The sequence below is a fragment of the Natator depressus genome, chromosome 5 (assembly GCF_965152275.1).
Source record: "Natator depressus isolate rNatDep1 chromosome 5, rNatDep2.hap1, whole genome shotgun sequence".
Classification (NCBI taxonomy): Eukaryota; Metazoa; Chordata; order Testudines; family Cheloniidae; genus Natator; species Natator depressus.
Genome location: NC_134238.1, coordinates 31440968 through 31468374, shown reverse-complemented (window position 1 = coordinate 31468374; position 27407 = coordinate 31440968). Strand labels below are relative to the sequence as shown.

General features: G+C 40.2%; 1 protein-coding gene across 1 annotated transcript in view; it reads right to left on the bottom strand.

Annotated features, from left to right (window-relative positions):
* PARP8 (poly(ADP-ribose) polymerase family member 8) overlaps nt 1-27407 on the bottom strand; it is a 158712-nt gene that overhangs the window by 17162 nt on the left and 114143 nt on the right. Inside the window, exons 15-19 of the mRNA XM_074952531.1 lie at nt 11723-11815; nt 7033-7158; nt 5676-5741; nt 4327-4394; nt 3921-3969 (exon numbers count right to left, since the gene is read on the bottom strand). Coding sequence (XP_074808632.1) covers nt 3921-3969; nt 4327-4394; nt 5676-5741; nt 7033-7158; nt 11723-11815 — 402 coding nt within the window. The remainder of the gene's footprint in view (nt 1-3920; nt 3970-4326; nt 4395-5675; nt 5742-7032; nt 7159-11722; nt 11816-27407) is intronic.

The window sequence follows — 27407 nt, the reverse complement described above, 5'->3', positions numbered from 1 at the left end:
AAAAGAGACTGTTCCCATCAAATGGGAGGTTCTGGATAGAGGTCTGCAGCTCTTGTGACAGGGCAGCGGTCTGAAGCCAGGACCTGTGCCCCATGACCACTGGCCACCGAGCCTGATGTGTCACATGTCATCTGGAGGGAGCATCTAGCCACCACGGTGCCCTCCTCCACCAGGGTACCAAATTCCTGGGCCAGACTCTGAGGGAGGGACTCCTTGAACTTACAGAGGGAATCCCATAAGTTAAAACTGCACTTGGCCAAGAGGGCCTGATGGTTCATCACCCGGAATTGCAGGCTGACTGTTGAATAAATTTTTCTCCCCAAAAGGTCCAACCTTTTGGCCTCTTTATTTTTGGGAGTTGAACTAGTGTGGCCTTGCTTGTCCTTTTCACTAGCCGCAGAAACAACCAGCAAGCCCGGAGGTGGGTGGGTATAAAGGTACTTGAACCCTTTGGTCAAGATGAAGTACTTCTTTTCAGTCCTTTTGGAGGTGGGAGGGATGGACAGAGGGTCTTGGCAATTTTTAGGACCATCATATACTGGTAGTGCGACATGTGCTGGGATAGAGGCCGAGAGGACATTGAACAAGGTATCCGCCTGCTCAGCCATCTCCTCCACCTCTAGGCCCAAGTTCTCGGCCACCCATTGAAGCAGGGCCTGGGGTTCCTTAAAATCGTCTGGGGAGCTGGAACTCGAGGGTCCCGCGATCTCCTCATCCAGGAATGAGGATGATGATTGAACAGCTGTGGGAGGCTTAGGGGCATCATCCCCTGGGGAGAGGGGAATTTTGGGGTGGGCACTGTCTCCTCTACCTCCAACCTCATGAACCGAGTCCGGTGCCGCCAGCTGTTGCTCCTAGATGGTGGCAGTTGAGTGGTGCGAGGAAGGCATCACCATGACCGGCACTTCCCACGTGCTCCAATAAGGACACTGCACTGGTCACTGCCCGTGCCATCAAGGCGTCGACATCGACGCAGCCTCGGGAGCCCAATTGCATCAGTGGAGTCTGGGCGAGGGGCTGAACTGCCCTTCCGTGTTGGAGGAATCCCCATCTGGAGGCCATGTTGGGGCCAGCGATGCCTGAGTCTGCCTGCTAACTGTTGCCGCCGGAAACCGGTGCCCAGAGCAAGGGGATTGGTGCCGGTCCCAAGGGGACCGGTGCCAGTGGGTCTGGAGACATGATGGGGAGCGCTCCCCTGGAGCAGGCGACCAAGATTTGAGCTGAGAGGACGACCGGCGGGTGAATGAACGGTGCCAGCAGTATGGAGACGAGTGTATCCCTCTAGGTGATCCGTGTTGAGACAGCAGGGACCGCGATTGCAGTGCTGGTGACCAAGAGCAAGCCCCAGAGGATCTGGGCTGTGACTCCGGCGATCTGCGGCGTGGAGGTGGAGAGCACTATCTCACCTCAGGGGATCAGCGGAGCTTCACTGTCCCCTAAGGGGTCTTAGTGGCTAGCTTGCCTCGTGGGGAGCTTTTGCCGTTTCCTGAGGTTCGTGTTATCAGCAGTGCAGGCGGAGGCCTCTGCTCTCTCGGCACTGGGGGAGCTTGGGAAAGAATTGGTGCCGCCAGGGGTTGGGTCCTATTCTGCTCTTGGGAGTCGGTGGTGGACATTTTAAGGGGCTAAGGGCTCCGGGGAGGCACAGACATGTGGCTCTGGAGTGGCCAGGTGGCCCGAACTGCATCCCTTCCCATGGCCCTTCTTTCCTAGTGCTGGGGAGCCGTACTTCTTTACATTCTTCTTGGACACTGGTGATGGGGAGCAGTGCTGGACAGACCCTGGTGCCAGGGACGCACTGCGCCCTGAGGCCGAGGTACTTGGCAAGTCTTGGCGGGACGGCTCGGAAGCCAGACGAAGGGCAGACTCCATGAAGATAGCCCGTAAATGAATATTCCACTCCTTCTGAGTCCTGGGCTGAAAGTTCTTACAAATATGGCACTTGTCCTTCACAGGTGATGCCCTCAAACACTTGAGGCAGCTGCTATGGAGGTCACTTACAGGCATAGGTCTGTTACAGTCCACGCAGGTCTTAAACCTGGGAGCTCGGGGCATGCCCCGCCTGGGGCAAAGTCCCTGCTTGGACTCTAACTTCTAACTACTAACTACACTTAACTACTTAACACTAACTACTATCAACAAACTATTTACAAGGCCCTAAGGCTCTAAGTCAGTAGAGACGAAACCGCTAGCCCTTCCTATGCAAGGAAAGGTGCTCCGACTAACCACCACGGGTGGTAAGAAGGAACTGAGAGGGCATAGGGCTTGCGGCGCGTGATATACCAAAGCATGGGCATGACACTTAAAGGAGCGCCACTGCTGGCCCTACGAATACCGCTAAGGCAAAAAACTCTGACAACCGCACATGTGGGCGCACGCACACCTAGAATGGAATCAACATGAGCAACTCGAAGAAGAAAGCAGCCTTGTGTAACACAAATGAAGAACTTTAACAGGAAAGTGCTCATTCTTGTGCATTTGAAGGCAAGTGGCCATTGTGTATGATAATCAGAGATCAAAGACTCTACGGGTATGTCCACACTACAAATAAAAATCTGTAGCTGGCCTGTGCCAGCTGACTCAGGTGCTGTTTCATTGCAGTGTAGACTTCTGGGTTCAGGCTGCAGCCCGAGCACTGGGACCCTGCCACTTCGCAGGGTCTAGAACCCAGGCTCCAGCCGTGGGTATTTAATTGCAGTGCATTCCTCTCTCTTCCACCCTCAAAGAGCCCACTTGGGTAGTGACCCTGCCAGCTTGTTTTCTGTGAGAAGAAAATATGGACACAAGGAAAAATTCTTCATCCCTGGAATGTTTGGATTCTAACAGGGCAGAATAACTGAATGACAAGGCAGAGATTCCCCAGATAATTCTGAGCAGCCCCAGGAGACTTTTGGACAACGGAGATTACTACATCTCGGCTCCCATTTAGAATGATAAACTGTGACTCAACTGTACATCTATTCTTACCTGCTTTGACCTTTCGGTAACTCTCATTCTTTTTCTTAGCTAATAAACCCTTAGTTAGTTTACAAAAGAAATGGCTACCAGCGTTGTCTTTGGAGTGAGATCTAGGATGCAAATCAACCTGCGTGAGTGATTGGTCTCTTGGGACTGGGTGTAACTTGGAATATTTTGTGATTTTTGGTGTAAGTGACCATTTATCATCTAGTCCAGCTTGCCTGGGTGGCAAGATAGACTGGAGTGTCTAAGGGGATTGCCTGTGGCTCTATTATAAGACTATTGTAGTACTTTGGGAGTTCACACTTGGTACTGGGTTGACGAAATTTATTTATAGAATGTACCACCACTTTGGGGTGTCTGCTCTGCTTTTGAAAGTCTGCCCTGAAGTAGGCACTCATGGTCGTGAGCCACTCCAGAAAGCATTTCAGGTGGCTTTGAATTAAGACTCTGAATTGAAAGGCCACAGATTCATTCAGTGTATTTTAAACAAAATCAGAGGCATAATACTGTACTTAGGAATGAACAACTCAATTCAAAGAATCCCTTCCACGTGCCACAGCTACTGATTCCTTTTTATAGTACACCTACTTGTGTGCATGCATGCTAAACTATCTTTAACACACCCCTACATCTGTAATACACATCCTAAAGAGACAAAGTGTTCAAAAGGATCTATATTAGTGTGAAATATTGAAGTAATGAATGAGAACAGCAGGATGAATACTAAAGAAATTAACCAGATATTACCAAGGCTGTGTTGTTTCTTCACACAAATAAACAACACATTCACACACACATCACAAGTGAGATTTTTAAAAGCACTCAGCATTGACCTGAATCTGCTCTCACTGGAGTTAATGGTAATGCTCCTGCTGACTTAAATGGGAACAAAGTTAAAACAATGCTGAGTGATTCTGAAATCCCACCATATTAATATACAAAGAAAATAACTCCAAACTTACCCTGTTCACTGGTAGTTTCACAATATGTGACCTATTACTAGAAATAACCCTGAAATAAAGAAAAATAAATAAATGTATGTATCAAATGGGATAAACAATACACTTTTATTCTAGGCCATTGACAGAGGCTAGCTGAAGGCCTATGAATCACATACATTCTACTTAAGTGGTGCTGGTCAAAGGCTTGATTCAAAGTCCACTAGAGTCAGTGGGAGTCTTTCCATTGGTTTCAGTGGACTTTGGATCAGATCCTAAAAGCTCCCACAAAAAAAATTAAATGCCAATAATTGTAAATGCCAATATTAATTCTTAGGGACAGATAACACCAAATTTAAAATAATAAAATGATTATTCATTCAACATGGTACTGAAATAATTGTTATCTTAATGTAAGTCAGTTCTATACCACTGCAGAAGAGGATGCGCAAGCGGGTCCTGTTTATCCATCTGCTTCTTTATTTCCAAATATGGCGCCTATAAAACAGTAATTATGCTCTTTACTGCTGGTTAAAATTTTGTATATATTACATTACACATAACTCCATCTATAATAAATGAATACATTGGATTCATCACCACACATTTACTGACATTTAGCCTTGAACAGTTATAACTGCCTTGACAACAACAAGAATTACTACAGCAATTATCCTCCCTTAGGTAGAATTTATAAGCTTACACTTAGCTTCAGAACAAGTATATTGGAGCTAAGACTGTTGGTCACAGCAAGAACAGCAGAGGCCATCTAGTAGTGTTTGGCTCTGACATTAGGAAACTGGACTGGACCTTCAGTAAAACAAAGCCTCTCTAAAGTACTCTGTGGTAATTCACTCATAGCTATTTTAACTGCTTTATGGTATTAAATAGGTAAAATCAATATTGGACCAGATAATGTTCACACTGAAAACTCCCACTGACTATATTAGGATCATGAAGTAACCCTTTAAATCTACTCAGCCCAGCAATAATTATACTTCATCCTAGTATTAAAATGGCAACTTGATAATACAATGTGCAATATAGTAGCTTAATTCTTATACTAAAATTATGATAGTATTTTGTAAACACATCATTTTTCATTCCAGAATCTAAAAGTATTGTACAAACTTAGATTAAGTGAGCTTTATAACACCTTGGTGAGGTTACATCTATTTAACAGCATGGTAACAGTGTGGTGCTGCATTACTAGTAATCAGGTAACATCAATGGGACCACTTGTGAAGTAAAGTACTACTCAACAAAGGTCGTGTACAAAGGTATCAAAATCAGGCCTGAAGTGGGTATTCAGGAGCTGCATGATCTAAGTCACAGGAACCCTGGCTCCTAATCCCTCTCAATTTCACTTAAATGAACAAAGTTCTAGTTATAATAGAAATAAAGCCATCACCATAGTACAGTGTCACAAAATCAATGACCCTTGCTTTGAAAAATCAAAGACTTGGCTTGGCCTTGATATTTCCTGAAATGCATGAAGCAGCAGTTGGCCATTATTCTGTTACAATGTTCTATTCCACAGATAGTATCTCTTATTTAAGCTTCCAGTGACCAGAATTCTGTTTCATCAGTTTTATTTTGTCACTGTCTAGATACTGCAGGTTGTTATTTTTAACACATATTTTTATATTGTTGCAGCTCGGCAGCAAAAATAAAAATACAATGCCATGCACACCCTCATCCCCCAAAAGAGCAACAAATAAAAAAAGAGGTACATCCTTCAATAAATTACAATTAAGATACTAAAAGACTTATACTTACCTGTGTCATTTCTCTAATAGAAGTAATACTATCCAATGCTTTCATGACTCGATCATAATTCTTCTTCTGATGTAATGTAAAATAAATGAATACATTAATTTGGGGGGGGCTCTTTTATATATAAACATACTAATTCAGTGCTCTGAGTTCATATACTTTTGGTATAAAACAACAATTAAGACCAAATGACCGACAACCAAGCCTTCTCATATCTCTACATCCAATATTCTTCTTCCATCCTACACATCAACTCATCCACAACCCAGGAAAAGTCTGGAAGACAAACTGACACCAGTAACTTTTGTTTAAATTCACTAGAATCCACTGTAAACAAGGAAATCCACTGTGTAAATAAGACCAATTTATCAACAAATGTTAATAACTATATATGGGTCTGACAGTTATTTAAATATCAGGTTCTGTTGCTGTTCAACAGAACATGGCAGCAGATTGAGTGGAGTGAAGGGCCAGCAATGAATCAGTTAAAAACCCTAGGAAATTCGAGTGTGCCACTGTTTGGCCTTTGTACAAAAAAGGTGAAATTTACCCTTATGCAGAGGGTCCATAGTTCTCACTTAAGCTGTTAAAATAGGACCTCAGTGGGATTTAAATGCTGTGCTGGTTGCATTGGTCTTGTGCAAGCCCTCCGATTGCAAGAAGTGAATTTCATTCAAAATGAATAGAAAGGTCTACCGTTGTATAGTAGGCAATATTCTTTACCTTGTTAGGTTTCAGAGTGGTAGCCGTGTTAGTCTGTATCAGCAAAAACAACAAGGAGTCCTTGTGGCACCTTAGAGACTAACAAATTTATTTGGGAGCCCATGAAAGCGTATGCCCAAATAAATTTGTAGTCTCTAAGGTGCCACAAGGACTCCTCGTTGTTTTTACTTTGTTAGTTATTGCTTGGGAACTCTCTGAAGATGAAAAGTACTACAAACATTTCAAATATAATCATTATTTAAAAAATTCATATTTTAAGAATATAATCATTTTACAAACAAGAACTTTGGAAATGTAAAATAAAAATAAGCAGATTTAGAGCCACATGGTTAAATTTTCCCAAAGGTGAACTTTGCTTTGACGTGTATAATATGCTCCCAGATAAACAAATTTTGCATCCACAATTTGCACCCACAAACAGGAAGACTGAAAGTTTACCTCTAGACAGCTTCAAAATGACATTTTATATTGTCTAAAATATTTCATAGGTTCCATGGCTACTCTGTTGTACATATACTGTATTTTAAATCTATATCTGTCAGTGTGAAGACACATTATCCTGTGGAATTGGACCTGGCTTTGAAATCTAAAACATGACTAAAAGCAAACATTGCCTGTTGAAGAGACAACTACTTACCCTTGGATTAAAGGCCAGCATCTGAGGGTCATTAGGATCAACTACAGAAGGATATGGCTCAAAAATGACAACTTTCCGGGGTGATTCTAGTGCCGATCGACACATGGATACTAATAAATCTACCACCTAGAAATAAAGAAAATCATACATAAAGAAATGTCTCTTTCACACAAAACTATTTATTTTGAGATTCAATAATCTATTCTTCTCCCCAGAATTATCTTCTGTCTTCCTGCATCATAGAATTTTCTTCTTTGATGTTGTGTCTTTAATTATTATACCAATGATTGAATTCCAATGCTTGAATATTTGTTGAAAACCATAAGTCATAGGAGTGGTAATTCCGCATTTTGTAATAACAGCTGCCTGTGAGTGATTTCATATTCATATTTTAGTCTGCATCTTTTGAAATTCGACTTAACCCAGTTTTGAAAATCTTTGTGGAACACAATGCCTCAGATTCACTAGCTTTATTCACTAAATAGCTTGTACAATATGGCTGTGGATATACAGTAGCATCTGATTTTACAGGTTATACAGTTGCATGGCAGTGTAGCCCAAGTCACAACTGTACCCTAAACTTGAAATAATAGATCGCATTTTGTTCAGGTATAAAATATTTTTCTACATGTTAGATGAGCTATCTGAATCATTGTCTCCAGATCCCTAATGGGTTTAATGATATTTCTCATCTCAAAAATATGCATTTTACTGTATGTTTGAGGATCTTCTATAATGCACAATTTGGCCTACAGTGGTTTTGAGGCATTTTGTGAGTAAGCGGAGTCCAAGGATTAAATAAATATTATGTTGCACCAATTTTACTTGAGAAGAAACTTAGGTTTAGTTGACAAATGTCTGTCATACGGTGGAGGAATAAGCGGTACGTCAAGAAAATTGATAAGCCATTTCATCTACTGACAGAAACCCATCTGTTGTATACAGTGCATTTATATTATACACAAGCAGGAAAGAACATTTTAATTAAAAACTTTGTGTTTCTAAAGTATAAACACTGCTGAAATTAAAGCACTAATGGCTTTAATTACAGCCCACTGAAATTTTTCCATTCACTTTAATAAGCTTTTGATCAGGCCCTAAGGTACAAATCCTATAAAAGCTCCCAAAATGGGACAAAGGTTTGGTCCTAAACATACTGTAATGCAGAGTATATTGATTTACCATGGAACAAATCCTAATTCCTCTTGTACATATGTGGAGTCCCCAGATGCAGCAAAACTAGGAGGGAGGAAGAAAGCTCTACAGGGGGTATGCATACCTGTGCACAATGCAGCAGATAACAGCTAACAATCTTGCTCAAGGATGAAGTAAGAATGGGATGAGGGAGGGGCGCAAAGACAGGGATCTGCACTACATAGATCCACAGGTCATTGCTCCCCTGTAGAACAGAGTTGTAAAAACCATGGCAAGTATTGCCTTTTAGATTTGCAATAGTGGAACAGTTCATGGCCCAGGCTGAGAGTTTCTTCGTTCTTGCCTCTGAAGAGATTACAGCATAGCTTGGAATGTTTGTGCTGTGCACTGATTTCCTGGAATTTGCCCCAGGTTACTGCATGTACATGTGCTTGTGCATGTAACATTTTTAACAGTTTTTAACATTTTTAACATTTTTAAATAAAAATTGCATCAGAAATTTCATAATTTGAAAATAAGGTTAAGGATGAGATGAGTTTTGTTTAGGAAGCGCTTGTAATTCCTCTGATCATTCCAGATGGACTGTATCTTGACTCATCATTCAAGCTGTTCTAAAAGTTATCATATCCGATCACTCCAGGGAAATAAGTTCCCTTTAGAAAATGAGTTCCCTTTAGAAAAGCAGAATGAAAGTGAGAATCATCAGGAAAGACAGAAGGAATTGTACACTAGTGAGTCACACTGTTTTCCCTTCTCCTCCTCTGCTATCTTGGCACGAATGAACAATCTTCTTCTGATAAAAACTATTCTGGCAATTGAAATAACTGATCATATGCCCTGAACAAGAAGGCTACTTTAGCAATTCCCTCCCCCAGGTTTATAATGAAAAGTTTAAAATCCACAGTAAATATTAAGATGTTCGATTTTCTTCCCAGTTTACAAAACCTACAGACATGGAGAACTTTTCAAAATTAGATATTTGTGCTGATTCTCAAAGTAGTCTAAGGGTATGTCTACACTTTGAGCTGACAGTGTGATTCCCAGTGTGAGGAGACATACTTGTGCTAGCTCTCACTGAGCTAGGGCACTAAAAATCGAGTGCAGCTATGGTAGCGTAAGTACGCACCTAGAGTCTCTGATGAGCATGAACTCTGGACAACTAGCTCCTCCCATACTGCCACAGCTACATTCTATTTCATAGAATCATAGAATATCAGGGTTGGAAGGGACCTCAGGAGGTCATCTAGTCCAACCCCCTGCTCAAACCGGGACCAATCCCCAACTAAATCATCCCAGCCAGGACTTTGTCAAGCCTGACCTTAAAAACCTCAAAGGAAGGAGATTCCACTACCTCCCTAGGTAACGCATTCCAGTGTTTCACCACCCTCCTAGTGAAAAAGTTTTTCCTAATATTCAACCTAAACCTCCCCCACTGCAACTTGAGACCATTACTCCTTGTTCTGTCATCAGCTACCACTGAGAACAGTCTAGATCCATCCTCTTTGGAACTCCCTTTCAGGTAGTTGAAAGCAGCTATCAAATCCCCCCTCATTCTTCTCTTCCGCAGACTGAACAATCCCAGTTCCCTCAGCCTCTCCTCATAAGTCATGTGTTCCAGTCCCTTAATCATTTTTGTTGCCCTCCGCTGGACGCTTTCCAATTTTTCCACATCCTTCTTGTAGGGGGGGGCCCAAAACTGGACACAGTACTCCAGATGAGGCCTCACCATTAGCAAGCTAGCGTGAATGTGTCTCCTCGACCCCCAGCTCAATGTGTAGACATATCCTAAGAGAGTTAGGTGCCAAACTCCTAATGAAATTCTAATCTATCTCTCTGGCACCAATCCTCAGAAATCCTGCTTTACTCTACTTTTTGCATAAGCCTGGATTTTAGTGGATATGAAAATACTTGATTTGTTATTTTAGTTCAGGATATCTGCTCTGGGGCCAATCTTACTTGCAATTAAGTCAATGGCAAAACTCCCACTGGGAGCAGGATCAGACCCTAAATCTTTAAATGCAGTAGCCCAAATTCTCCAGTGCAGTGTAGTGCTGCTGCTTTATGCCACACAGATGGTGAATTTGGGTTCTAAAGTTGGCCTAGTTACCCAAGAATGGATCACCCCAGTATAGCAACACCTTCTAGATGTGTAGAGACAGAGTCATGACTCCTATACCACTCCCCACCCTGCTCCTGGCATATTGGCATGGCATGGGGAAAGAGGACATGCCTTGAACTTACTAACCACCCACTGATTCTCTCTGGAACCATTGGCAGTTGGTATAATTCAGAGCATCTTGAAGTCTGCTCTAAATTAAACAGGAAACCAGGCCAGTACAAAGCATGCTGAGGACTTGGGGAGCTGCCATTACACTCTTTCCCTCAAGAGATGTGCTGCGTGTGCTCTTTGGCCATAGCCAAGGAGCAGGTAATTGTTTCTGATGACTGTTTGGTACAGCACCTGATTTTAAAAAAGGAGCCAGGGCGAGTCCTGGGAATTGCAACCTAGTGAGGGTCACCTTAGGGTATTAATTGAAAGGGTAACAGAAGGAAGAGGACAAGAATTTCAAAATTGGACACCTAAATCTAGGCTTCAAAGTGAAATGGCCTTATTTTCAAAAGTGCTGAACACTCAGAAGCACCAATTAAAGTTAACTGAAGCCAGTGGGTCCTCACTTTTTTGAAAATCAGGCTGCTATACATCTGTTTTTGGAAATCATGGGAAGAATATAGCAACCAGTGTGTAATACTTCACTCAGCCCCCAGGGGCTTTGTAATGGATATTGCCCTAACTTATTAAAGTTCTTAAACAATTTTAATAAAATATGATAAAAAGACAACTTGGAAGATACAATTTAATTGGATTTTCTGAAGAAAAATATTGAAGAAAATAAATAACTACAGGGTAAGGAGCATATCCTGCCAGTACTTACAAACAAATTTAGAGTAAAAAAACAAAGCTTTGTTAAAAGGGCTGCTCCTCTGAATGGAGAGAAGAAAACAGTATAGTAACAATGGATCAGTACTGGGCCCACTGTTATTTAATAATCAAAACAACAGATGTACAATGGACACCTGTATCCCAACACCATGAAAAGAAGAGGGCTTAGCATTTGCCTGAGAGTAACAATTGCTCTTTAAGATAAAAAAGGAAGTATCTCCAAGAAAATAAATGGACAGTCCAGTTCATTTCACCTAACCAGGTGACCAAATTCAACTCAGCAGAAGAAAAGAATGCAATTTTCAAAAGCACTTAGCATTGGCCTAACTCTGCCACCATTGAAATCAATGGTAAACGTCCCATAGGCTTCAACAGGAGCAGAAGTTGGGGACTACCTAATGAACACCTTTAAAATATCCCGCCCATACAGTAAAGTATGTAATCACATCTCTGCTGGTCTCTACACACTGTGAAGGAGTACATAAGAGTTAGCAAAGAGCAGAGATATGAAAAAAGTTAGTAAAAATGGATTAATAGAAATTATTGGATGTGCTATACAAAATTTGACACATGATTAACATTATATAGCTGTACCTGAGCCCCAGTGGCAATTTCATCTGCAGCTTCATTCATTACTCCTAGAGTTTGGAAAGCAAAAACACACAGCTCCCGTTCACATACTGTGGGCTAAGGAGAAAACAACAACAAAATGTTTGTGTTTTTATTCCAGTTTGTAAGTATTAATTTTTCCATGTACCACCTAAAATATAAATATAAACCATGCATCTGAATTCCCATTTAATGCTATTCATATTCCTGGACAAAAAACTATATTAAAATAAAATGTTGAGAGCACATATCAGTAATTGAGAGGAAATTGCATTACAGGGATGTTGTAATTATCCCAAAACCAAGTGTTATAAACTCAGGATATTCACAGTACTGGTTAAACTTAGAAGAAATCCATACATCTTATAGTATGAAAATTCACAGTGAGAGCACCCAAATAACCTTAACTCTGCTCTATCAGACTCTTAAAAACTTCCCATATAATTAAAACCCACTGAAATCTTCTGCACAGGCTACATTGAATACTCTTCCCCTGCCTGGATTAATAGTAATTCTTCACTTTTATTCTTCAGAACTGAAAATTTCTCCATCAGTGTCTGTGCTATTCTGTTACTGAGATCATTTGGACAAATGAAAAGGTCTGACAGTGGATGCTAAATTTCTTAAACACACTTTCCTTAACTTTAATTCCTAAACTAAAGATTTACTTGTAAATTTTCAGAAAATTCATTCTGTATTCATAGAGTAACTGCTGTAAGTGCATCCAATGAAGTGAGCTGTAGCTCACGAAAGCTTATGCCCAAATAAATTTGTTAGTCTCTAAGGTGCCACAAGTACTCCTTTTCTTTTTGCTGTAAGTGTGAAGAAGATAATGCTACATTTTTCATATATAATGAAGAGGTTCAATCCCTGCTTTAAGTGCAAAATTCAATTCATCCTTAACTATGGAGCTATGCCTGACACCTCCATCTTTTATGAAACCATTCATTCATAATGGTTTAATTACAGTTATTTAACAAAACAGAAACAAATGTAACATATCAAAAGAATTATAAGTCTTGTCCATATGGCGATTTAATGCATGGCAAGCTGGGGTATGAATCTCCAACGCTCTAGCCTATGGCTCACTTAGTGACCATGTGGATTCTGCTGCCGCATAGTGAAAGTTCTGTAGTGTGCTTTGATCTGCTGTTGTTTCAAACTATGGAACTTTTAGTACACGGAAGCAGCATCCACATGGAGACTTAATAATCAGCAGGCAAGAGCGCTGTAGATTTACACCCCGGCTTACAAAATAAGCCCTGTATGCAGATTCACATAAAGCAAAAAGGATAGAAACAAACAAAAAAATCAACATAATAAAGTTTTAATTAAAGAGAATAGGCTCTCTAGGTTTTCCAATAGGATACATTTTATTAGCAAACCCTTGCTCATTACTAAAAGATTATGACTAGATTCACATATTTAAGGCCAAAGTTGTCTATAATCTAAATATTCAAGAATTAATGAACAGTAAGTTGAGGCAAATAAGCATATGAAAATAGGTTAGATCCCTTCTTGGAGTTTATTGTAATAAACAAAAAATTTCTACTTCAACACAGAAACGGTCTAACATGTACTTTTCAGTTACTGCTTGGTGAGTACACTATATTTAATAATTACTTTTGAAACTTAAAATTATGCAAACAGGAAGCTATTATGCCAAGTACCACTGAAAATCTACCACTGAAACACTATGAGCCTTTCACTGCCATGATAATAAAGGAAGAATATCTCACTCAAGTTCAGACACTCATGCCAATGTCTATAGACAGCATTCAGCAGAAATGAAAAATGTACCAAATGCTGCATGAAACAAACACAAAATTTAGCTGGATTTTGTTTCAAGAAATTACTTAATCAGTAATAAGCATATGCTGTAATTCTGCTCACTGTTTCACAGCCTTTAAAATATGCACTAGTTTAGTTTCAAAGATTTTTGATTTACAGAACCACTTGAAATAAGCACTGAAACATTGTCATCACAGTTGCTTTAGAAGAGCTATCATCTTTCAGGTCTAATAGCGTGTCATATATTTGATTTATTTTATCTGCCATGTTACATTGCATTAGGTAGCAGACTAAGCCTAACATGACCCAATTCACTGTGCCACTGCACACTGGACAAAAGGTATTTATTATTGGCATTATTCCTATCCTTACACATTTCGAAAGGTGATTTCGCTATTCACATTAGTGGGAAAAGTATAAAAGAATTCCTATCTTGACTGTTATGAATAACCAAAATTGTTCTCTGATTCAATTTCATCACCCAGTAAGGCACGGACAAAATTCAGCTATGCTTGCCATAAAGCAAAAGAATTCATAGTGTTTTGAATTTGCTTTGTAATCTGCCCACCTTTAGCATTGTAATAAGTTATCACGAAAGTTAAAAGTGACATACAAAGGGGGAAAAAATTGGGTGTGTGTCTTTTTTTCTTCTTTTTTCAAAGACACTGTGATGACTAGAGGGCCTGTGTAAATGATATCATGAGAAGCAGGAGAGTAAAAATTGAGCTGGTAAGAGGTGACGGGATTTTAAGTCAGGCTATATAAAATTCTTTGTATTTTATTTGTTTTTGCTAACTCCTATTTAACTTCAATGCCTAATGAATATTTTTGAATGAAAGAAGTCTATGTTAAAGATTCCATACCTTTCAATTAAGGTTTTAAAGTTTTAAGAGCTCACAATAAACATATTTTTTACCTCCCTCTGGGCTTCCAACAAAGCAAATAAGACCAGACTTTACATTCCTGATATTCTTAAATTAAAAGATGAGCAGGAAACACCCCTCCCCCAAATGCAAACAAACAAAGATCTGCCAGTCTTCTTTATAAATCATAAAGAAGTAAAACACAGCACGAGTCCAATTTTTCTTAAGATCCTTTACAGATCAACTTTAACTAAGCAATGGTCCTGGGAGAAGTGATTGCTTTAAGATCGGTTCTTTTATTTCTTGTTACATAAAAATGATATTTTTTTGACACTCATCAATAGGCCAGTCTATATATTCCTTCCTCGCCTGATGTTACTGCAGTGAGAAACTAATAAAAGTTAGACTAGTAATAAATGAAGAAGCAATGATAAAGGCTTAGTGTTATAAATTCTTTGATAAGGCATTTATATGGAACATATAAGGGTGAGTTCTCTGTACTTATCTGTGCGGACTCTTCAGAGGAAGAGTATAATAGCATCCAGTCAGAAAACTGAGACTGAGTGGGACAAGGTAAGCTGCTGCAGCCTCTAGAGGGTAAGTGTCTTGGCTGCTCATATCAAGATACCAGGCAGAGTATAAAAGGAAGGGGACTCAAGATTTTCTATATCCTTTTGTGGATGATTAAAGCCAGGGAGGCCTTTGGGGAATTCCTGCCCAGTGGTTTTTCAGTTGATTTTCTTTCTGGTTTTGTGACTGGTGGATAATAAGCCCTGAGGAAAGAAGAGCGTTAAAAGCACTGAAACTTCAAGCTTTATTTCCATTCCCACCCACTAGTTTACACTGAGCTAGAAACATACTTAAAATAAGAAATGAAAGGTGATATTATTGAGTATTAAGCTGATTCCAGGAACCAGGGCTTTAAGAAAATTGCAAGACTTGTGAGAAAATCATGAGAACATTTAGCAATATTGTGAGCTGCTTACAAAAATTCAACAATGGTAAGGTGGCTGATGTGTGCTGTGACCACTGCTTTTTATGCTGACCAGTCTCCTTGAACTCCCATTGTCTGTTTGTTGTATCCACCTGTTGTCTCTTGTCCTATATTTGGATTGTAAGTGTCTCCAGGCAGGAACTGTCTTTTCATTCTGTTTTTGTATAGTACCTGGCACGATGTGGTCCTGGTCCATGATTGGAGTTTTTAGGTGCTACCACAATATAAATAAATAAGTAAATAAATACATAAAATAAATAATTAACTTTAAATTGATGCACTCCATTTTGTGGATACTTTTATTTTGGTTTACGAACACTTAATATTGATTTAGCTTACATCCATTTCTAAACTGATTTAGTTAAATCAGTACAACTTTCTTGTCTAGACCAGTGGTTCTCAAACATATTTGATCATTTACTTTTCCACTGCTGCTAGTGGTGGCTTTCTGGCCACCCAGCTCTGAATGTGCACAGTAAGTTTTTTTTCCCTCAAGCTTTTCATGCCCCCAACCCTGCCTGCCCTCCCAAGCAGGGCACAAGCCCCAGTTTGAGAACCTCTGGCCTAGACAAGATGATGTGGAGATGTGGTCTCTTGGACAGTCAGGACTTAAGCCATACAGGGCTTTACATCACCTTGAATTACATCCAGAAATGAACTGGAAGGAATCCACTGAAGTCGACAGAGTATATATGCTAACATTCACCATTGAGAATGCGTGCAATTTCTTTCTGCATTGTCTGAAGAACAGTATTGTCACTCTCTCTAAGCAAAAACAGCTTATGACAGAACAATCAACAGTCTGAAAGATATTTTATTTTGAATCAGGATGCATAAAATAAATGGAAGGCCATTTAGATGACCGTCACAAAACAGTTGGCTGAGTGAAGAACATCAGTGCTGAAAGACCATTCAGAGGGATAATTATTCCAGTGGGAAAATGCCAGAGAAAAGTAAGAGCCCTGGTTTCTAACTGGCTGAGATTGCAAGTCCCAAGGAACAGAATGCAAAAATGGTATGATTTTATAGCCCTGTAGGATTATCTGAGTTTTCTTTTAGCTATCACCTCTCTCCACGCTCAAAAGGACTTTTGAGAGCGTCACAGGTGCTATGAACAAGAAAGAAAACTCTATGATTATTCTCAAAAAGAAAAGGAGTACTTGTGGCACCTTAGAGACTAACCAATTTATCTGAGCATAAGCTTCCGTGAGCTACAGCTCACTTCATCGGATGCATGAAGTGAGCTGTAGCTCACGAAAGCTTATGCTCAAATAAATCGGTTAGTCTCTAAGGTGCCATAAGTACTCCTTTTCTTTTTGCGAATACAGACTAACACGGCTGTTACTCTGAAACCTATGATTATTCTATCTGCTATAAGACAAGTGGCATTGCCTCAAATGATGGCCGTGAATAGCAGGTAGGTCTTCCAACTACAAAAGCATGTGCCTATATTCCTATATGTGGGTTCATGTTGTCTAATATAATTTTCCAGACAACCTTTAAATTAACTGCAACAAAAAACCAACAAATACTCAAAACTCATGTTGACCTGGTTTATCTTGTCATTTTCTAAAGCTTTCTGAAGTTGTGCTCAGAAGAGCAATGTATCATCCTCTGAAGTACTGAGGGATGCCACACACACACTAATGAGGCTGGAACATGACTGGCACACCTAACTACTATTGATCTAAAAATACTCAAGGAAGGCTCACTTACAGCAGATGTCATAAATGGCAAAGGTGAAACCATTACAAATCTTCTCACTTCTCCTAATGAAGGAACTGGTAGTGGAGATAAGATTTATCTTCAAATATATGTTCTGTGTTCAGCTTCTGACAAGGAAGGTATTGTGCTGTCCTTAGGAGAAAACTGTTTCTGGTTTTACCTTGATTACATTGGGTAAGTGCTGATGTGATGCTGTAGTATTGGCAACACTCACAGTATGCTGGAACAGAAGTGAAAAAATGCATCTAGTTTGTGCAATCTGTTGCAAGCGAGCCTTGAGCTTTTTATGTTTATTTCATGGCTGATTTGGTGTGTGTGTCATGTCGTAGTCTCATTACTGAGTGATGGCAACATAAGAATAGTTGCTAATCCTCCAGTTTGTGAGCTCATACCACCTAAACGGCAATTATCTTCTAAATAAATGATATACTACCATAGAGCTAAAACATCCAGAGCCTACCAGGGCCTTTCTTTTGTCTTGCTTATACCATACAACTATGCAGACTAGTCTCCAAGCTGTAATTTAAGGGCAAAAATTTCAAATGTCTATATTGAGCCCACAGGAACCCCAGCTACGTCCACAAATCCCACAACTCAATGTATAAATGGTTATTTGTGAATGGAAGTTGGGTGGCGGGTGCTACTGTGAGATTTGTGTACTTTTGGTTGGTGTAATTTAAATGCCCAGGGAGAAATTCTGTTCTAAAGGAGCAATTCTTATTAACTGCAACAGGAGTAGGAGGAAGCTGTATTGTCAGTACAACTCTGGAGTATTACTTTTGTCCTCCCTGCCTCATAACACAAGGACAAGGGAACATTCAATTAAATTAAAAGGGGGAGAAATGAAAAACTGATAAAAGGAATTACAATGTGCAATTACAGGTTTCAGAGTAGCAGCCGTGTTAGTTTGTATTCGCAAAAAGAAAAGGAGTACTTGTGGCACCTTAGAGACTAACCAATTTATTTGAGCATAAGCTTTCGTAGCTACAGCTCACTTCATCAGATCTGTAGCTCACGAAAGCTTATGCTCAAATAAATTTGTTAGTCTCTAAGGTGCCACAAGTACTCCTTTTCTTTCAATGTGCAATTAGACTGTGTAAACTCACTGACACATGAAGTCCCCAAGATAAAGAAAGATTTAAAAAAGGATTGTATATTTATATGGATATCAAGACTATCCAGAGCTAACATAATTTCTTGTAGACTAACCAATTTATTTGAGCATGAGCTTTCGTGAGCTACAGCTCACTTCATCGGATGCTTACTGTGGAAACTGCAGAAGACATTATATATACAGACACCATGAAACAATACCTCCTCCCACCCCACTCTCCTGCTGGTAATAGCTTATCTAAAGTGATCATCAAGTTGGGCCATTTCCAGCACAAATCCAGGTTTTCTCACCCTCCGCCCCCCCCCCCCACACAAACTCACTCTCCTGCTGGTAATAGCCCATTCAAAGTGACCACCTTGATTATCATACACATTGTGAAGAGAGTGGTCACTTTGAACGGGCTATTACCAGCAGGAGAGTGAGTTTGTGTGTGTGTGGGGGGGGGCGGAGGGTGAGAAAACCTGGATTTGTGCTGGAAATGGCCCAACTTGATGATCACTTTAGATAAGCTATTACCAGCAGGAGAGTGGGGTGGGAGGAGGTATTGTTTCATGGTGTCTGTGTATATAATGTCTTCTGCAGTTTCCACAGTATGCATCCGATGATGTGAGCTGTAGCTCACGAAAGCTCATGCTCAAATAAATTGGTTAGTCTCTAAGGTGCCACAAGTACTCCTTTTCTTTTTGCGAATACAGACTAACACGGCTGTTACTCTGAAACCTGTCATCATTTCTTGTAACACATTTTGTGGAGGGATATTAAACCTCATGATTCAAGGTTTAAGCCAATCTTTAGCTATTGGAGATTAAGATGAGACCCAATGTGAGGAGCAGATTACTCCACATCTGACAACTGCATGGTTCTGACAACTGCCTCTGAAGTGAATCATATTCTTCACTGTCAGAGACAGGAACTTGAATTAGGTGGACATGGAGTCTGATCTGGTCTGGCAATTCCTGTGGTCCTGTGACTCAAGATATTTAACTCCTGGTTCTGCCACAGGCTTCCCCTAAACTTGGACAAGTCACTTCAATTTTTTTTCTGTGCCTCTGTAAAATGACAAAGTTTTCAGATATTACAGAAATGGGAGCCATATAAATAACTATATAAACAGGGTTGCACTTGTGTAACTGATAGCAGAATTTGGCCCTTTGAGCTAAGTGTTCAATTCCAAGTTATTGGATGACCTTCCAGTTTCAACAGAAATATTATTCTGAAACACAGAGTATTGGGTTGTACACCATTTCTACTGCAGGAGGCGCAGGACCAGTATAGACTGTGCCATATGTCACAATTTTTAATTCAGGTTTTCTTGTTGGAGATGGAAGACAATAATGTACAGAAAAGATAGTGACCACTGTGATAACGAACACTCTGCTTTAAATATAGATCCCAAGTGCTCTACAATAACACCATGAACCAAGGAAGAAAAATACTGCCGTATTTCCACTAAACGACAACTTGCCTACAAATTCACTCAAGCAAGAGGTTCCAAATCATAGAGTTCTATATTAATTGACTAACATATTTCTGGGATAACAAAAATCTGGTTATGACTCCATTGAAAAATACTACATCATAGAGCAGAGGTTCTCACCGCCATCCACTCGAATGTTATCACCATCTTGTTAAACTATTAACGGTACTGGTAGGTGGAGATGAGGAAAATCTGTTTTTTTCTATATTGTGTTTCCTACCATTCTCCAACTGTTCGACATGGATACTCGGGATGCCAGTCATTGCCAATAATGTGATATGAAGGAGTAAACCATGGGGAAAAAGTGATTAGAGCCCTGAAAAGCAATCCAGGCATCCCTTAGTATCTCCATGTCTTTATAATGGAGCAGCCACCAGGAGTGTGGAATGTTACTTTCCAAAATGCCTTGGCATGCAGGAGGCTATGAAGGCTGGAATAATGTGGTGATACTGCAGCAGCCTTTCCCATTTACTTTACATGCAGCCAATGAGAAAGACTGCTCCAATGGGGGAGGAAGAGTTGCCAGTTGAGAGCCTGAAATCTGAATCTCCATCTCTGGAACAAAAGAGGGATTGTAAGGAGCCACCCGAAAAAATAAACAACATCCCATTCCCTGAAGATCACATACTTTCCTTAGTCCCCAATCTTTAGTGACAATGCCCACTCCCACAATGCTTTACCCCTTTCAACCACTGGCTTTAAAAAAAACATTTTTTCTTAAGGGAGGTGAAATGTTTGTGACACTTTTCCACTAACAGAGTCAGTGCTGTGTATACACTATGGTGATGGGTACATTAGAAAGGGCAAAGACAGACAGACAGGCACTTTGGGCACCTTGTTTAACAATATACTTTCTGGAAATCTGCCACTGAAATAAACAATAATAGCTCCTCTTACTAAAAACACAATGGTAAAATTACACACAAGGAGACTTAAAATGTCATCTACTGTGTAACTTCCAAGGAATTGCACAGAGCTCCTGTGTAAAAAGACAGTAGGACAAATGGAATTGAAAGACTTCAGAAGTGTAAGTAATGTGTGTGAGTGCATGCCTATAATGATAGTACTTTGCACTTCTGTAGAACCTTTCCATTCCAGGACCCCCAAAAGAAGGCAGGTATTTGCAAACGTAAATTGCAAATGTGCGCCTCAGTGTTATAAAGTTTGGTTGATACAGGTGCAAGTAAAAAAGATAAAAGAGGAACCAGCAGAAAAGTATTGACACAAACATAATGCAGAGGATCAGGTCATCCTCCTCCACTTCTTTGTCTCCAACTCCCCTATGTTGCTTATGTATGACTCCTGAAAAGGATGTCCTCAGGGATCAGGGAGTGCTAAAGAAGCTAATGAAAAGGTAACGACAGTTAACATCACCAGTACTAGCAGCAGCTAAAACTGGTTTGCTGCTCCAGCTAGCCATATGGGTGACTTTTCTCTGCACTTAATATGAGGATGGGAAGACTGCATGGGCAAATACAATGTCTCAGTATTAGCGTACATCATGGCCATGAAGAAAAGTCTATAATGTCAGGAAGGCCCTTTATTCGCTACTGTGAAGTGGTAATTCAGCTCTGACCAGGTGTTCTCTATTTAATTTGACTTCAACGTTCCATGTGATCAGAGCACATTCAGCACAGCTGGAAAGACTGTTACCTATAGGAAGGCAGATAGAGACCAAGCAGAAATAAATAATCTAATAATCTCTTTCCTGAAACTGTGGGTAATGTTTCCCCACAGTATGCACGTACATTTTTAAAAAGCACTCCTGAAGAACATGTTAGAGACCATGACACTGGGCAGGGTATAAGAACCTACATAGATTAAATACATTAGATTAGAGTGGGTTGGAAAACGAACTTATTCTGTTACCCTCGCCCCCAAATTCAGGTGATATGTTCTTCCTTTCTTCTCTTCTTTGTCCTATGGTATAGTTGCAGTCTGGGCAGAAGAAATTATACTGGTTTCAACTTCAAGTCTTTTCAAATGAACAGATAATACAGATTCAATCTGTGATCTCAAACTGTGCAGGGCTGGATCTGATCACTGCTTGGCTCTAAGGCAAATCTGTTATGCTGTAGTGACGTTGGGGGCTTGTCCTTCAGAGGCAACATGGAACCAATTCCACACCATGGCACCAAAGGGCAGGGTACTGCTGGAGGTGGCTTTTTTCAGAGAAGAAGAGGTAAAAAACAAGGTATCGAGCGCTTGTGATCATGAAAGATCCTGCAGACCTCTGGCAAGAAATGGGGCATTAATTCCAGTATACTGGTCAAACTCTAGCTTGGCTAAATACATTCTGCATACATATACTTTTCATTGTAGTTCAGTTATTTTCCATTCCACTCCTAAACCCTGTTGTGTACTACTTCCAACACACTCGTTGCTGCATTACACACCAGGGTGGCTGAATTTCAGTGGTGGTTGAGTAATAGATATATACACATGGGGATGAAATCTTGGCCCCACTGAGAATGGGAGTTCTACAATTGACTTTAACTGGGCCAGGATTTCACCCACAATGAAATCACATTTGAATCCTTCAGGCTGAAAGGCATTCTAAAAAAGTAAGGTTATTATTATTGTTATAGATCTATCAGCATTACCATCTTAGAATTATTTGTGGTGCTATCAGTAACAGGGACTTCAAATATTGTCTTTCAGAGTATTTGATTGTTTACATCCTGCTGCTGAAAAGTTAAGAGCAGAGACATCTGTTCAAGGGTGCTGCTTTTCAAAGGAAATAATGTCACATTTAGTTTTGCAGAGCTTTTCTGTGTTTCTCTGCTGATTCCTCTGCCCTGTTTTTAAAGAGAACGTAGTCTGAGATTTCAACGCAAGGTGGCACTCTAGAGGAGATTTCTCAATTCAAAGGAAAATTATTTATATGATTTTCTTTCTCATCTGACTGAATACATTCTGGGAGGTTCATGCTCATTGTAACTGTCCCATGTCTCTTTAAGATCTATTCAAATGATGCTAGTTTGTTCTAATGTCCTTGGCTATTGACAGATAAAAAGCACAGAGACAATTTGATAGATGGTACATGCATACTATAAACGGTGTTATGTAAAGGCTGAGTGTGATATATTTTTAGTATACACATTTTAATCAGATGCTTAAATTTAATAAACACTTTTGTTAAAGATTCATCAGCTCATTATATTTAAATGTTTGCAATAAAAGTACTATTATCATATGCTGGATTCCTAAACTAGTCCCTTTCTTTAATACCATATCAGTTCAGCTGTTGCATTATTATAATATTTACCCCTTCCCTAGAATAGAAATACTAACTCTGAAGTAATGGAAAGATTTTCAAACTGCATTAAAGAGATATTATTACCCTTTTATTATAGCACTAAAATGCAACACAATTTCTTTATTATATTTCTATCTTTCAGTTTCCAAAATACAGCTGTACTAAGCTGTTGGGACCAAATTACCCCTCTTACTTTGTGGCTGAGGGAGATGAAAATGTTGCAGACCTGGAGTGGATGGGAGGCCCAGAAGACAGAAGAGTTGCCTCTGCAGCATCGTTCTGCCTTCTCCTGATCTGACAGAAACTTCCCTCTCAGTGATCCATGAGGCTCAGATGTTGTAGAGTGGAGAGGAGGAAAAAATGATCCCCGTCTCCACAACCTCTACACCCATCAATCTCTCTGATACTCTCAGCATTAATTAGCCTCTTACAGTTTGAATGGCAACTTCCACCTTCTCTGTATGTATATAGATATCTTCTTACTATATGTTCCATTCTGTGCATCCAATGAAGGGGGCTGTAGCCCACGAAAGCTTATGCTCTAATAAATTTGTTAGTCTCTAAGGTGCCACAAGTACTCCTGTTCTTTTTGCGGATACAGACTAACGTGGCTGCTACTCTGAAACATCTCAGCATTAACTTACTCCCAATTGGTTCCCCCAATTCAGTATGCACCTTCCACATAGAACCCTCACATGTAAACATACCGGGGGAAGCACTGCCTTTAGTTCTTTCTTCATTTAGTTTATATATTAATTGAATTGTTAACTTTTTAGGGCAGGGATTATGTCTCCTGTGCCTTGTACATCATCAAGGACAGAACTGGAACCCATCCATTGATCAGATGCAGAAAACCAATTACCAGGTACATTTTCTTGTTTTCTACACAAATTATCTCTGTGTCTTCTCTTAAATCTCCTTTTTCTCACTTAATTTATGGCCCCCAGGTTTGCCATAGTGGTTTACCTAATGAATAACAGGTAGTCACATTATCAAATTGTGTATTATATTGTAATTCTCCCTTTATAGCATTCTAACAATTGCTTAGCTGACTGAATGGATAATCCATATAAAATGGCCTTTGTCTGCTAGGTTGAAAAGTGAAATTCTCAGAATCCATTTTGTGACTGAAGTTTGGGTTCTGAATTGAGATCCTAGATTGGGACCTTGGAGAGCTACTGGAATACAAATGTTTAATAATATTCATGCTCCAACTGCCTCTGATGAAACACTGACAGAATTCTATGCAATAAATATAGTTCCTTGGATAAACAAAACAGTGTGGCTAATCCCCCTGAGTTTTTGCAGATCTTGCAATATTGGTGTTTTACTTAAAGCTCCAGCTCATGAAGTCAGGTGATTTTGTGAGAACCTCAGCCTTCATTTTTTGTGTAGTACAATTTTAGTTGCCATGATTGTGGAGAAAAGTTTAAAAAACATGACCCGAGGACACCCTAAAGGCTAAAATCCAGGATGCAAATAAACATAACCCAACTTTTTTTTGTGTGTAAATCTCATGATTTTTAAGCCGATCTCATGCTTTCAGGGCCTTAACTCGTGAGTTCTCACTGTTTGAAAATACTGAAATAACTTTTTTCCATATATGCACAAAGTGAATCTTATTACAACTTTTAAAAAAATTGTTTTCAGTACTACCCACAATGTGCTAGGTGCTTTCCAAACATTCAAGAAAGGGTAGTTCCTATTCTGAGGCGCTCAGAGTGTAAGGACAGACAAGTAGATACATTAGGAGAAGGGGAACAATAGCAATTCTCTGCAAATGAGACCAATGAACACATATTCAGTAATAAGACATAAAACAAGATATGCAACAATATACAAAAGGAGGTCAAGATAGTGTTGCAGAGGAACCAACACTCTGAATTCCTTGACCGCTGTGAGCCCACAAAGACTGCATTCTCTCTTCAAACATCACGTCAGCAGCTGAGACCGACTGGACTGCTCTCACTGGCTGGAGCAAGTTGAAAAACCAATAAAAAATGTTGTTTTTTTGCAATATTTCCAAAAATGTCAAAGTGCTGACATTTCACTGACATTTTTCAATTGCTGAAAAATTTTGACCAGCTTTTCCAGACTTTTTTTCTGGTCAAAAATTATTTTTTTGATTAATAATGTCATTGAAAATTTGAAAGTGGGGAAATTTTACACAGTTCTTGGCTTCACAGTCTAAAAATTCATTGTCATCATCATTTGGGGTAGGGTGTTCTCTTCTGGAGAGCCCTTAATTCAGGAATTGTTTTGTGCATGATCTGACAGAGCTCAAGTTCGCTGTCCAAAGCATGATTCAAGGCGTAACTATTTATGAAGACTTGAAACAGTGGCTGAGCAGGACTGAGTTTCTGCACTGGTTTATGGTGTTTAAGTTTGCCATTATGTCAATCTAATTAATCTACATCGACTGCACTTTAAATTAATCCGACCTTGTCTAAGATAAACAGATAGTTACCTCAGAATTCTTGTATTTCCTATGCTTATTGTCTTGACTTCTCCAAGTCAGCCAATTCTAAGTCAGGACTTTTGAGTCCATTACTCATTGCAAGAAAAATAAGTTGACCAGACTCAAGATATTTCTTCGTATTTTTTTTTAAATTCACAATGGCTAGGTGGTGAATAAACTTTGGATTACAAACTGTACTTTAGTAAGTGTTGGTACAGAACCTAACACCCTACCGCAGAGTCAGCAATAATAATAAAAAGAATGATACTCTTCTGTCTTTGGTTTAGTATCTGACATGATAGCAGCTTAACACAGAGGCTAGACCCGCACGATGCCACCGCTGGAGGTGGCAGGTAGTGTACACATAGCTGCATGGCACTGTGAAAAGCAGGTTGTGTCCACACTGAGGTGCGTAGCTACCAGTGAAAGGCTCTGGCAGAAGAAAGGAAGCAGTGAAAGGCTTCAGCAGCTTCCCACTGCCCGAGCGTTTCCTTGCAGTGAGTATTTTCCTGCAGTGGGGAGAGACTCCAGCATTGGGGATGCAGCGGGACACTGCACTGCTAGAAATAGTAGTGTAGACAGGAAGGCCTGGCCTGGGTAAGTAGAGAGCAGTGTAGGTTATGTACTCGGGTACATACCCACACCCCTCAGACATGTCTTTACTTTACTCACCCAAACCATGCCTCTGGTCTACGCTGCTATTTATACCTGGGCTAGAGGTCTACATGCATATGTACACTACCCACTGCTGAAATAAGTGTGCAGGGTAGGTGTAACCAGACGCAAACAAGCCGATCTTTACTGTGGGCTCAAGGAGTTCACCTTGTCTACATCACAAACAGATCTAGGTGGTTCCACTTCCTGGTATATGTTGAACCTACCAAATCTCTTAAAGGCACAGATCATTGCAATTAAACTGCAGGTGCAAGATTTCAAGGACAGAGGGTGAGGGCACAATAGGCACCCACACTTTAACTCCCACTATGTCTGGCCTGAAATGCAAGACACCCCAGCAGCACTGAAAAAGAATAGGTAGGGGACACCATCCCTTGCACCGGTCAGGAGACCTATCTGGATGCATGGGTCTGAAAGAGATGCTGCATTGTCTGAAGGGAATAGCAGACATCACGCTCTTGCTACATGCTAAGAAGCTCAGTGAGGAATTTTATCTCCCTGAGCTCCCCCTGGGATGGTGCAGCTCTATACCATGCCCAACAAATGGCTGGGCCCTATAGGCGCAAATACAACTAAATATCCACAACTCCTGCTTACCTTCAACAGAGGTGGCAAAAGGCAAAGCTTCACACACAGAATTTCACCTTAGAAATTCAGCTCAAACCAAAGAGCTCTCAGCACATTTACAGTGATTACTTTCACTGTCTATTCCCAGCACAGAGCCACCCCAACCTATACCTCATGTTCTCAACACTGAACATGTACTCCAGAACTCAGTGTTTAAGGGGGACCAGCTGTACTGCAGCACAACAGAACTCTTCAGGAAGGTGTAGTCAGACTCTCTTGAGATTTTTTATCCAGGCAAAAAAGTGCTCCGCAAGTAAAGTAATCCCAAAGCTGATTTTCACAAGGCAGTCTCTTAACTGTTACCCTTTTATGCAGGATTTCTTGTCTCGGATTCATCCCAAGTTAAGGGGCTCAAAGGAGGAGTAACTGAATGAAATTCTATGTTCTCTGTTTTACAGGAGGTCAGACTAGATATCTAATGGTCCCTTCCGGCCATAAAATCTATGAAACCATTGAAAATTCCCCATAGAGTAGAACCTTGATTTTATGAACATCAGTCTGAAAACCGACCATTTATATGAACTATTTTTCTCAATGGCAGGGGTCAGGGATTGGAACAAAATCACATAATGAAAGTGCTGTTGAAACAAGTCTTTATCACTTCATGTACCGATACCTTTGGGGCACTGGAAATCACTGTGCAGTGGTTTGAAGGACAAGAAGAAAGCAATGGAATGCACCATACAC